Source organism: Schistocerca gregaria, chromosome 11, assembly GCF_023897955.1.
Source record: "Schistocerca gregaria isolate iqSchGreg1 chromosome 11, iqSchGreg1.2, whole genome shotgun sequence".
NCBI classification, from domain to species: domain Eukaryota; kingdom Metazoa; phylum Arthropoda; class Insecta; order Orthoptera; family Acrididae; genus Schistocerca; species Schistocerca gregaria.
In genome coordinates, this window is record NC_064930.1 from 73,606,432 (window position 1) to 73,619,927 (window position 13,496).

General features: G+C 44.8%; 1 protein-coding gene across 2 annotated transcripts in view; it reads right to left on the bottom strand.

Annotated features, from left to right (window-relative positions):
• The window catches only part of LOC126295334 (alpha-mannosidase 2), a 923,615-nt gene that overhangs the window by 188,229 nt on the left and 721,890 nt on the right, over positions 1 to 13,496 (bottom strand). For both annotated transcript variants that reach the window (XM_049987803.1, XM_049987802.1), the window contains one exon: positions 5,367 to 5,562. In XM_049987803.1, the coding sequence (XP_049843760.1) occupies positions 5,367 to 5,562 (196 nt within the window). The remainder of the gene's footprint in view (positions 1 to 5,366; positions 5,563 to 13,496) is intronic.

Sequence of the window (13,496 nt, forward strand, 5' to 3'; positions counted from 1 at the left end):
ACATGCCGTCACCAGTGTCGCATAGAATATATCAGACGTGTTTTCCTGTGGAGGAATCGGTTGAACTATGACCTTGCGATCAAATGTTTTCAGTTCCCATTGGAGAGGCACGTCCTTTCGTCTACTAATCGCACGGTTTTGCGGTGCGGTCGCAAAACACAGACACTAAACTTATTACAGTGAACAGAGACGTCAATGAACGAACGGACAGATCATAACTTTGCGAAGATAAAATAAGTAAACTTTTCATTCGAGGGAAGACTTTTTTTTCCTCGTTTTGTTCGCTGTTATTCGTTGCATCCGCTCGGGGCGGACGTCGTAAGACATCCGTTTTAAGTTCGTTATTGATTGATTTGCTAAGTTTTTTTTTTTATTATAGAGGGCTGCTCACCCTCTGACCGAACACGTTGAGCCACCGTGCCGGCTGAGACTTGAACCAAGGACCTCTCGTTCCGCAGCTACTCACGCTAACCACGGGACCACGGCGCTCCTGAGCTCGCATTATTCTTGATGTTCCATATCTTCCTCATGGACTACTCAGTTTGTATATTTTGCTTATTTTTTTCATAGTTCCAAAAAACTTCTTCCTGTTTTCTCGATTGATCTGTGTTCAGTTTTCAAGGCCTATCCACTGTGCCAACTTATAACTAAATCTGAGGGGGGTGCGATGGGGGAGATTCCCTTGTTAGTACGCTATGCTTCGAAGGCAACTTCCGAATCATGCCGAGTGGTGCCGAATGTTTACGACCGCCAGATGGCAGCCAAGTAGAGGATGCGTGTGAACAAAGGAAGCTCGGAGCGAACAAACGAAGTTCGCGGGCCGTCATATTACTCGTGAAAACAAAGCTGACACCTGGCGGTGGCTGACGGGAACGAGCGTACAGGCATTTCCCATTTACTATCGCTACCATCTGCCACCGCGCCGACGTCGGCTTAGTTGGCGCGAGTAATACACGAACTAGTGATGACAGAGACGATATACAGCGAGCACACAGCTCCCAATACACACGATTAAAATCAAGAAATCCAAGTATGATGAATAAATACGTACCTCTTATCTGTTGCACATGCAATGCAAAACACGCACATTTTCTATACACACGAGCAAAAGCACTTGGACTATGTATTATATTTCGCGTATCTCGAAAACGGCCCTACACGATTTGGATGAAATTTTGTATTTAGACTGGTTTTTGCTTTTTTTTTAGTTCACCTACATAGTTCAATTCTTTCGTAAAAAGTCATATATATATATATATATATATATATATATATATATATATATATATATATATATCCACTCGTAAAAACGCAATTTTATATTATAAAAACGCTATTTCACATGTTTTTATAACGCCATCTCGTAAAACTTTGTTAGTACGTAATGAATGTAGTTAAGGTTTTGGTTTTTATGTTTATGTGTATGTAGGTGTCTTTCCTTACAGCACGCGATTTTACTCAAAAGAATTTCTTTTAAATAAAAACGCGAATTTCGTGTTTTTTGGGAACGGCTTTAACAGTTTGGATAAAATTTTATATTTAGATATGGATTTTGATTTTCTAAGTTTATCTATATTGGTGTGTTTCCTGAAAAAAAAACTCGATTTTACGCAACAAGTATTTTATATCACTCTTTCGTAAATCTGTGTTACTATTGGATGTTACAGTAGAGGAGTATCACAATTTTGTGAGATGGCGGTATAACATTATCCGAATACGAACACGTTGGACTTAACGTACATCCAATAGTAACAATTATCCTACATATGTTTTAGGTTAGACATGGTTTCTTCTGATCGCTGGTATCTCGGAAATGAAAATTTATATTTAGTTAACTGAATGCTTTCAACTTTATTTGAAGAAGTAGCTACTCCCAAAAAATACGATTTTACAAAAAGAAACAAAGCTAAGCTCGGCCTTCCACACAATATGGTAATAGCAAGAGTAATATGCACATTACAGCATTAGACTACTGATTACTTGCATAACTGTATCAAAGTTTCTTGTCTAAACACAGTTGAAAGCAAGTATTGCCACAAACATATACAGGTCAGGCTCAGTTCGTGAAGAAGCTCTACACCTTAGAGTTGGGCAACACGATTCTTTTTCCCAATTCGATTCCTACGATTCAATCTCGCATTGCGAATCGATTCCTACGATACGTTCACGATTCTTTCACGATTCATTCTAGTCTGCGATTGCACGATTCTTACGGAATGCAAAAAGTTCTACATCTTACTCTCAGAAGGCAGGACATACCTCAAATAGCCAATATAATATCACGGCCCACGAACTTCGTTTGTTCGTTCCGAGCTTCCTTTGTTCACACGCACCCTACACTGGACTGGCGCTCGTAATCATTCGGCACGACTCGCCATGATTCGGAAGTTGCCTCCGAAGCATAGCGTACTAAGAATTGATGAATCGCTGGAACTCGGAATCGTTACGACTCGGAAACACACAATCGTTCTTACATTTCTTTTGAACGACGATTCGTCCGTAACACAATTCGATTCTTTATTTAGAGTCGTTCAAATGAACGACTCATTCACGAATCGTAACAACTCTACTACACACACACACACACACACACACACCATTGACAATTTCAGACATGTCCTGCCATCTGTGAGTAAGATGTAGAACTTTCTGTATTCCGTAAGAATCGTGCCATCGCAGACTAGAATGAATCGTGAACGAATCGTGGGAATCGATTCGCAGTGTGAGATTGAATCGTAGGAATCGAATGGGGAAAAAGGATCGTGTTACCCATCTCTAGTAGTTACGGAGGTGTCCTATGGGAGCGACTTCTGTGTCGCTGCCTGTCTCCCGCTGCAGCTGGCGACGTTTGAATTCAGACGTGTTTGAACCTCGTCGCTGCAGCATGCGCGACACAGAACGACAGCCACGTGTCTTCTCGGCAAAGCAGCGGAGCGGACGCGACGGCAGCTATAAAATACCTAACATCCGATTTTAAGAAAACTATTCGGTGAAAAAAATGATTCTTCAGCAACCTATAGCTTGATATCCTTAAATGATAAAGGTCAGAAATTTATTTTCCTTATTCACCATAGTTACTGGGCTGAACGAACTTTTTTAAGAATTTGCAGAGGTAAAGTCACATTGTAGATAAAAACTGAAGAAACTGCAAAAAGATGGGAATTTAAGGATATCGGACCTGGATAAAATGACTAAACAAGAGGTTGTACAGAGATTCAGGGAGAGCACAAGGGATTGATAAGAATGGGGGAAAGAAATACAGTAGAAGAAAAATGGCTAGCTTTGAGGGATGAAGTAGTGCAGGCAGGAGAGGATCAAGTAGGTAGAAGGACGAGGGCTAGTAGAAATCCTTGGGTAACGGAAGAAATATTGAATTTAATTGATGAAAGGTGAAAATATAAAAATGCAATAAATGAAGCAGACAAAGAGGAATACAAACATCTCAAACATGAGATCGACAGGAAGTGCAAAATGGCTAAGCAGGCATGGCTAGAGGACAAATGTAACGAGTAAGATAGATACTGCCTACAGGAAAATTAAAGCGACGTTTGGAGAAAAGAGAACCACTTGTACGAATATCCAGAGCTCAGATGAAAACCCAGTTCTAAGCAAAGAAGGGAAAGCAGAAAGGTGGAAGGAGTATATAGAGCGTCTATACAAGGGCGATGTACTCGAGGACAATATTATGGAAATGGAAGAGGATGTAGATGAAGACGAAATGGGAGATACGATACTGCGTGAAGAGTTTGACAGAGCACTGAAAGACCTGAGTCGAAACAAGGCCCCCGGAGTAGACAACATTCCATTAGAACTACTGACGGCCTTGGGAGAGCCAGTCATGACAAAACTCTACCAGCTGGTGAGCAAGATGTATGAGACAGGCGAAATACCCTCAGACTTCAAGAAGAATATAATAATTCCAATCCCAAAGAAAGCAGGGGTTAACAGATGTGAAAATTACCGAACTATCAGTTTAATAAGTCACAGCTGCAAAATACTTACGCGAATTATTTACAGATTAATGGAACAACTGGTAGAAGCCGACCTCAGGGAAGATCAGTTTGGATTCCGTAGAAATGTTGGAACACGTGAGGCAATACTGACCCTAAGACTAATCTTAGAAGCTGGATTAAGGAAGGGCAAACCTACATTTGTAGCATTTGTAGACTTAGAGAAAGCTTTTGACAATGTTGCCTGGAATACTCTCTTTCAAATACTGAAGGTGGTAAGGGTAATATACAAAGAGCGAAAGGCTATTTGCAGTTTGTACAGAAACCACATGGCAGTTATAAGAGTCGAGGGACATGAAATGGAAGCAGTGGTTGGAAAGTGAGTGAGAGAGGGTTGTAGCATCTCACTGATGTTATTCAATCTGTATATTGAGCAAGCAGTAAAGGAAACAAAAGAAAAATTCGGAGTGGGGATTACAATCCATGGAGAAGAAATAAAAACTTTGAGGTTCGCCGAAGACGTTGTAATTCTGTCAGAAACTGCAAAGGACTTTGAAGAGCAGTTGAACGAAATGGACAGTGTCTTCAAAGGAGGATATAAGATGAACATCAACAAAAACAAAACGAGGATAATGGAATGTAGTCGAAATCAATGGGGTGATGCTGAGGGAATTAGATTAGAAAATGACACACTTAAAGTAGTAAAGGAGTTTTGCTATTTGGGGAGGAAAATAACTGGTGATGGTCGAAGTAGAGGGGATATAAAATGTAGACTGGCAATGGCAAGGAAGGCGTTTCTGAAGAAGAGAAATTTGTTAACATCGAATATTGATTTAAATGTCATTGAGTCGTTTCTGAAAGTATTAGTATCGAGTGTAGCCATGTGTGGAAGTGAAACATACACGATAAATAGTTTGGAAGAGAAGAGAATATAGGCGTTCGAAATGTGGTGCTACAGAAGAATGCTGAAGATTAGATGAGTAGATCCCATAAGTAATGAGGAGGTATTGAATAGGATTGGGGAGGACAGGAGTTTGTGGCACAACTTGAGTAGATGAAGGGATCGGTTGACAGGGGATATTCTGAGGCATCAAAGGATCACCAGTTTAGTACTAGAGGGCAGCATGGAGGGTAAAAATCGTAGGGGGATACCGAGAGATGAATACACTAAGCAGATTCAGAAGGGATGTAGGTTGCTGTAAGTACTGGGAGATGAAGAAGCCTGCACAGGACAGAGTAGGATGAAGAGCTGCATCAAACTAGTCTCTGGACTGAAGACCACAATAACCAGTGTACCTCGCGCATCTCAGGCTAGGCAAGCCGACTTGCATCGTTCGCCTGCACGTAGGGACGATGTAGGCTGGCTTGCCGTGCTGGAAGCGACCGCCTGGCCAGAGGCAGGCTCCAGAGCGTTACCTGCGTGGCGTCCTGGATGGCCTCGAACAGCTTGAGCGCGTAGTCGTGCATGACGAAGGCCTTGCTAGTGCCGGCGATGGCGTCGTGGTGCTGGAAGAGCGCCAGCGAGCGGCGCGCGCGCTCCAGCCGCTCAAAGTCGCGCTCCAGCAGCCGGCGCATCACCGAGGAGTTGGACGGCGCCGACGAGGTGGGCGGCCTGCAACAACGCGGCCCAGTCTCACCACAGGCTGAGGCAAACACTCCAAAACTACAGGGAGAGGGGTGGAAAGAATAGAACCGTGCGACGCTAGCGCCCCCAAGCGGCTAGCCTGTAGAAACACAAGAGTACCTGCAACTTTCTGGCAGGTTAAAACTGCGTGCCCGACCGAGACTCGAACTCGGGACCTCTGCCTTTCGCAGGCAAGTGCTCTACCGACTGAGATACCGAAGCACGACTCACGCCGCGTCCTCACAGCTTTACTTCTGCCAGTACCTCGTCTCCTACCTTCCAAACTCTACAGAAGCTCTCCTGCGAACCACGAAGTTTCGTATCAGCGCACACTCCGCTGCAGAGTGAAAATCTCATTCTGGAAACATCCCCCAGGCTGTGGCTAGGCCATGTCTCCGCTGTATCCTTTCTTTCAGGAGTGCTAATTCTGCAAGGTTCGCAGGAGAGCTTCTGTGAAGTTTGGAAGGTAGGAGACGAAGTACTGGCAGAAGTAAAGCTGTGAGGACGGGGCGTGAGTCGTGCTTCGGTAGCTCAGATGGTAGAGCACTTGCCCGCGAAAGGCAAAGGTTCCGAGTTCGAGTCTCGGTCCGGCACACAGTTTTAATCTGCCAGGAAGTTTCATATTAGCGCACATTCCACTGCAGAGTGAAAATATCATTCTGAGAAGAATACCTGAGCAAAAGTATACCCACATCCCTATGTGCGAGTGGCCACCCGAAAGAAACCGAACTCATTTTTTCTGAGCTTATTTATACACATTTTCTACATCTACATCTACATCCATACTCCGCAAGCCACCTGGCGGTGTGTGGTGTGTGGCAGAGGGTACTTTTCTAAACATTCATGGTGGTGTCTGTTCTATATCGTGTCTCCCTACCACTTTCGCGCAACGACGCTCTGAGTGTGTTTTTTAGGGAATTGACTAGTTTGAACCTGGGACCTCTTTCTGGTAAAGAGACGCCAGACCACACATGACATGTAGAATTCAGAAGGGTTCAGTGAGACTATCGATGATATAACCAAATACTAAATGATCTCAGTGTCAGCTCCACTGCACTCCCTGTAAAAGAATCTTAATACTAACTAAATTGAGTGGAAAGGGTTCAAGGCTTTCCTATTTTTAGTTAGCTGGTAAAATAACGTCGAAAAAGCAGTTACGTTTACCATTGGAAATTTTATTCTACTCACAAATCATCGTTTATAAATTGCACTATTGATAAAAGGAAATGTTTTAATACAGGATGGTAAAAACCAACTGCGTTCAACAAAAATGTGAACGAATATTCCCTGAATATGTTTCCAAGTTCTACAATCGATCGAAGGATGACCTATGCCATATCACATCTATAATCTAGGTTTACATTAAGTTTCACAAGAGAGAAAACTATCAAAATGGTCCACAGTAACCCTCAATTATCTTTAATTACTTATCTAACTTGTTGTAAATTACAGTGGCTGATGTGGCTTCTCAATAATTATGTAACAGACAAATCATCGCGTTTCAGATTTTTACTTCAAGTGGCAAATGTGAACACCATGAGCTTTAATTGACGATCGACACTAGTATTACGCAAAAAGGGGGTGTAACAGATGAGACTTCTGCCGTTCTGAGTGAAGCCTTATGCGCTCAAAAATGCGGCATCGCGTGCGTTCATTACCTTCTCTGTGTTCGTCAGGGGGCAGCGCGCAGCACAGCTCACCTCGCCGTCTCCCAAGTAACTCTCTCCTAACTTCTCCTTACTACAATTTACCGAAGTTGGTTTAAAAAAACCTATCTGGCTGTGTTTTCATCTGACCAATCAGGGTCTCAGTGTTAACCTTAAGCTTGGCCTACAAAAATTCTGTCTAACCAATGCGAAATGTGGGGCAATGTTTTTAAAGTTTGCAACGTAACAGACACGCGGAAAAGTCTCACGCTAAGACTTGCGGGAGGTAGTGGACCTTTTTGTGTTATCGTAATATCTATACTGTTTTTCTGGAGGGCTCTAGCTTTTAACATGGGCTGGGGGGTGGTACTTGACGTTACAGACATGCGACAAAGTCTCACACTGAAACTTGCGGGTTGTGTGGCCCTAGTGGTTAGCTGGCGACGTGGGTGTCCAGTCCGTCCCTTATCGTAGGGCCTTCAAGCTTAACACGGTTCTACTATCGGCTTCTGTTCTCGTTTCTCCCCTCGGAACTGCGTTTGCCTCACGGTGGGAAGGTACGACATGCATTTAGGCATTCTTGTGTTAGTCTGTGGTATTCCATTTGCTCACTCGTTACACGTATTACTTTGGTTAATTTAATGTCACGATTTATTCGGAGCTATGTGACATACTACTGGATTTGCTTATCATGTCAGGGTTTTCATGGAAGGTGTTGGATTTGCCTGACACCTTACACTTTGAATACATCTATCGGTTCTCCTTTCTATTCCAATCTCGTATTGTTCGTGCAAAGAAAGATTGTCGGTATGCCTCTGTGTGGGCTCTAATCTCTCTGATTTTATCAGAATGGTTCAAATGCCTCTCAGCACTACGGCACTTACCTGCTGAAGTCATCAGCAGCTTTCACTCAGTTAATACTAGGCAGAAATCCAATCTGCATGTGGAACGCACTTCCTTGACTCTTGTGCAGAACGGAGTGCAGTATTCTGCTGCGTCCATTTTCCATAAGCTACCACAAGAACTCAAAAATCTTAGCAGTAGCCCAAACTCTTTTAAGTCTAAACTGAAGAGTTTCCTCATGGCTCACTCCATCTATTCTGTCGGAGAGCTCCTGAAAGAGCTAAAAAATTAAACAAATTCCAGCGTTACACTGTTGATTTCCTTTATTTGTCGCCTGAATAAGTTTCTTGTATTTCATTTTATCTGTTTCTACTATTGTGTTATAATTTCATGTGTTGACTCGTTCCATGGCCATGGAGACTTCTCCTTAATTTGGTCCCACGGAACAGTAAATAAATAATAGAACTACTTAAACCTAACTAACCTAAGGACATCACACACATCCATGCCCTAGGCAGGATTCGAACCTGCGACCGTAGCATTCGCGCGGTTGCAGACTGTAGCGTCTAGAACCGCTAGACCACCGCGGCCGGCTCCTCCGTGTAACAAAGCAGCTTAAATCACTTAATAAAGGCAAGGCCTCCGGTCTAGCTCGTATAACAGTCAGGTTCCTCTCAGAGTATGCTGATACAATAGCTCCATATTTAGCAATAGTATACAACCACAGAACGATCCGTACCAAAAGACTGGAAAGTTGCTCAAGTCACAACAATACCCACAAAGGAAAGTAGGAGTAATCTGGTGAATTACAGGCCCATATCACTAACGTCGATTTGCAGTAGGGTTTTCGAACATTTACTGTATTCGAACATTATGAAGTACCTCGAAGAAAACGATTTATTGACACATAGTCAGCACGGATTCAGAAAATATCGCTCTTGTGAACCACAACTAGCTCTTTATACTCATGAAGTAATAAGTGCTATCGACAGGGGATGTCATACTGGTTCCACATTTTTAGATTTCCAGAAGGCTTTCGACACCGTTCCTCACAAGCGTCCTCTAACCAAACTGCGTGCCTACGGAGTATCGCGTCAGTTGTGCGACTGGATTCGTGATTTCCTGTCAGAGAGGTCACAGTTCGTAGTAATAGACGGAAAGTCATCGAGTAAAACAGAAGTAATATCCGGTGTTCCCCAAGGAAGTGTTACAGGCCTTCTAATTTTCCTGGTCTATATTAACGACATAGAGGAGACAATCTGTGTATCCGTCTTAGACTGTTTGCAGATGATGCTATCATTTACCGTCTTGTAAAGTCATCAGATGATTGCAAATGTTAGGAATGTAATTATAGTAAAGACAATTACCCAATCGAACAGTCCCTCTAAAAATTTGCTAAAATAAAGACAGTCTCTTGTTGGTACTACTTTCTAACATAAACATACAATTTTTCTGTTTGACATGGTATTTGCGGCGTTTGGGGAAGCTGTCACACAGTTCACAGAAAGTATTAAACTGCAGCGGACACCTTTTAATTAGGATACTCCATGCGTCCTCTAGAAAGATATCTGTATGGTGCGAAAAGTGGCAATGGACCCTCAATAAAGAAAAGTGTGAGTTTATTCACATGAGTACTAAAAGAAATCAGCTAAATTTCGATTACACGATAAGTCACACAAATCTGAGGGCTGTAAATTCAGCTAACTACTTAGGGATTACAATTACAAATAACCTAAATTGGAACGATCACATAGATAGTGTTGTGGGTAGAGAAAACCAAAGACTGCGATTCACTGGCAGAACACTTAGAAGGTGCAACTGGTCTACTATAGAGGCTGCTTACACCACGCTTGTCCGCCCTGTTCTGGAGTACTGCTGTGCGGTGTGGGATCCGCATCAGTTGGGACTGACGGATGACATCGAAAAAGTACAAAGAAGGGCAACTCGTTTTGTATTATCGCGAAATAGGGGAGATAGTGTCACAGACATGATACATAAATTGGAGTGGAAATCATTAAGACAAAGGCGTATTTCGTTGCCACGGGTTCTTCTCATGGAATTTCAATCACCAGTTTTCTCCTCCGCTTGCGAAAACATTCTGCTGGCACCCACCGACACAGGGAGAAATGATCATCGCGATAAAATAAGAGAAATCGGGGTTCGCACGGAAAAACTTACGCGCACGTTTTTCCCGCGTGCCGTTCGAGAGTGGATAGGTAGAGAGACAGCATGAAGGTGGTTCATTGAACCCTCTGCCAGGCACTTCATTGTGAATAGCACAGTAATCACGTAGATGTAGATGTAGCCTGGCATATGCCCCAACACTTAGGAGTGATGGTCCAACACCCCATTTCTGCTCGTAGCAGGACCCCTTTGTTTGTCGTCTGTGGCACCCTTACAACACAGCGCTACCTCGACGATATTCTACGCCCCGTTTTGTCGCCCTTCATGGTAAGCCATCCTGGGCTTACGTCTACATCTAGATCCATACTTCGCAAGCCACTTGACGGTGTGTGGCGGTGGGTACCTTGAGTACCTCTATCGGTTCTCCGTTCTATTCCAGTCTCGTATTGTTCGTGGAAAGAAAGAATGTAGGTATGCCTCTGTGTGGGCTCTAATCTCTCTGATTTTATCCTCGTGGTCTCTTCGCGAGATATACGTCGGAGGGAGCGATAGACTGCTTGACTCCTCCGTGAAGGTATTTTTCTCGAAACTGTCGCCATGACTTTATACCGCCTGAAGCTGCGGCTTTGAACTTCATTTTTCGGATGGGAGGTGGCGTGGCGCCAAACCATGGGCGTTTTGTTTCCCGTTTGCCGTGATGAAGCCATGTTCCATCGCCTGTGACGACGTTCGAAAAAAAAAATTGTCACGCTCAGTCTCGTAACGCGCAAGCAATTCCGCACATATGGTCCTCCGTTGCTACTTATGGTGTTCTGTTGTGCCAGCGGGCGCTCACCTTTGAGTCCGCCAAGCAGGTGGACGAGTGTGTCAGCACTACCAACGGAGACGTTGAGGTGAGCAACGAGATGTTTGACTGCGATCTATCGATTATCTCTAACGAGAGTGTCCGCACGTTCCAACACTGCAGGAGTCACAGCTGTGCACGGACGGCCGACGCACTGCACCTCGGACAGGTTTGCGCGATCTAGTTGTAATGAAGACAGAAGCCCTCGCCCGAAGATTCACCGTGCTTTTGTTCACAGCCAGCTATGCGTAGACATTCCGCAAGCGCCTAAGCATATGTGCGATGCTCTGGTTTTCCGCCCAGAGAAACTGAACGACACCTCTCTGCCTGGACCGCACCTCCGTTACCGACGTCATTTTGAAGGCTAGGTGTAGCACCGACCACCTATCGGAACATCATAACATTATAGTAGCCGAAGAAAGAATATTTCACTATATACTTGAACAAAGCATCCTTTCTCAGCCGAAAATGGCCGAGAGAAAATTAATGTGTTGCATTACTTATACAATGCTGCCCATTAAAATTGCTACACCATGTAGATGACGTGCTACCGACGCGAAATTTAACCGACAGGAAGAAGATGCTGTGATATGCAAATCACTAGCTTTTTAGAGCATTCACACAAGGTTGGCGCCGGTGGCGACACCTACAACGTACTGACATGAGGAAAGTTTCCAATCGATTTCTCATACGCAAACAGCAGTTGGCCCGCGTTGCCTGGTGAAACGTTGTTGTGATGCCTCGTGTAAGGAGCAGAAATGCGTACTATCACGTTTCCGACTTTGATAAACGTCGGATTGTAGCCTATCGCGATTGCGGTTTATCGTATCGCGACATTGCTGCTCGCGTTGGACGAGATCCAATGACTGTTCGCAGAATATGGAATCGGTGGGTGCAGGAGGGTAATACGGAACGCCGTGCTGGATCCCAACGGCCTCGTATCACTAGCAGTCGAGATGACAGGCTGTAACGGTTCATGCAGCCAAGTCTCGATCCCTGAGTCAAGAGATGGGGACGTTTGCAAGACAACAACCATCTGCACGAACAGTTCGACGACGTTTGCAGCAGCACGGACTATCAGCTCGGAGACCGTGGCTGCGGTTACCCTTGACGCTGCATCACAGACAGGAGCGCCTGCAATGGTGTACTCGACGACGAACCTGGGTGCACGAATGGCAAAACGTCATTTTTTCGAATGAATCCAGGTTCTTTGTACTTCATCACGATGGCCACATCCGTGTTTGGCGACAGCGCGGTGAACGCACATTAGAAGCATACAGTCATCGCCATACTGGCGTATCACCCGGCCTGATGGTACGGGGTGCCATTGGTTACACGTCTCGGTTACCTCTTGTTCGCACTGACGGCACTTTGAACAGTGGACGTTACATTTCACATGTGTTACGACCCGTGGCTCTACCCTTCATTTGACCCCTGCGAAACCCTACATTTCAGCAGGATAATGCACGACCTCACGTTGCAGGTCCTGTTCGGGCCTTTCTGGATACAGACAATGTTCGACTGCTGTCCTAGCCAGCACATTCTCCAGATCTCTCACCAACTGGGAACGCCTGGTCAACGGTGGCCGAGCAACTGGCTCGTCACAATACGCCAGTCACTACTCTTGATGAACTGTGGTATCGTGTTGAAGCTGCATGGGCAGCTGTACCTGTACACTCCATCCGAGCTGTGTTTGACTCAATGCCCAGGCGTATCAAGGCCGTTATTATGGCCAGAGGTGGTTGTTTTGGGTACTGATTTCTCATGATCTATGGACTCAAATTACGCGAGAATGTAGTCACATGTCAGTTCTAGCATAGTATATTTGTCCAATGGATACCAATTTATCATCTGCATTTCTTCTTGGTGTAGCAATTTTAATGGGCAGGAGTGCACGATGCCCCTCGCACAAACAAGGCAAGTGTCCCACACGTAATCTCAGGAACAGAACGATGCTCGCGCAGCGCCAACAGGCTGATGCGTTTCGAAACGTTCTTCGGAGCTTCCACGGCGTCCGCGCGGCAGACCCATGGCTTCAGCCGCTGCCGGAAACTGCAGAGTCTTGGCGCACGTCGCCAATTACTCGATGCGCTGCGCCGTACACTTTCTCAGAATCCTTTATTGGCGTACCCAGATTAAGTCTCTGCAGTCTCATACATAGCCCATCAGTCTGAATAAGGTCTGCCGTCCTCGCTTTGTGCCGCGGTTGAAATGGCCGCTGCTGATATTCCCTGCCCACTTCTAATTAATGCTCTGGAGCAATCCATCTACCCCGTGCAACTGTTTCGAAATCCCACTATCCTCTCCCGTAGCGACGCAGAGGTTTGAAAATTGGCTCAAACGTGCCTGCAACATTCCTCTGTGATGACGCAAAAGCGTGGAGTTCCGTGATGTGACCCGCGGCGGCGGTTCAAACATGCAGAAAACGACAAATGCGAATGACAGGCCACGGCTCACACGAGACT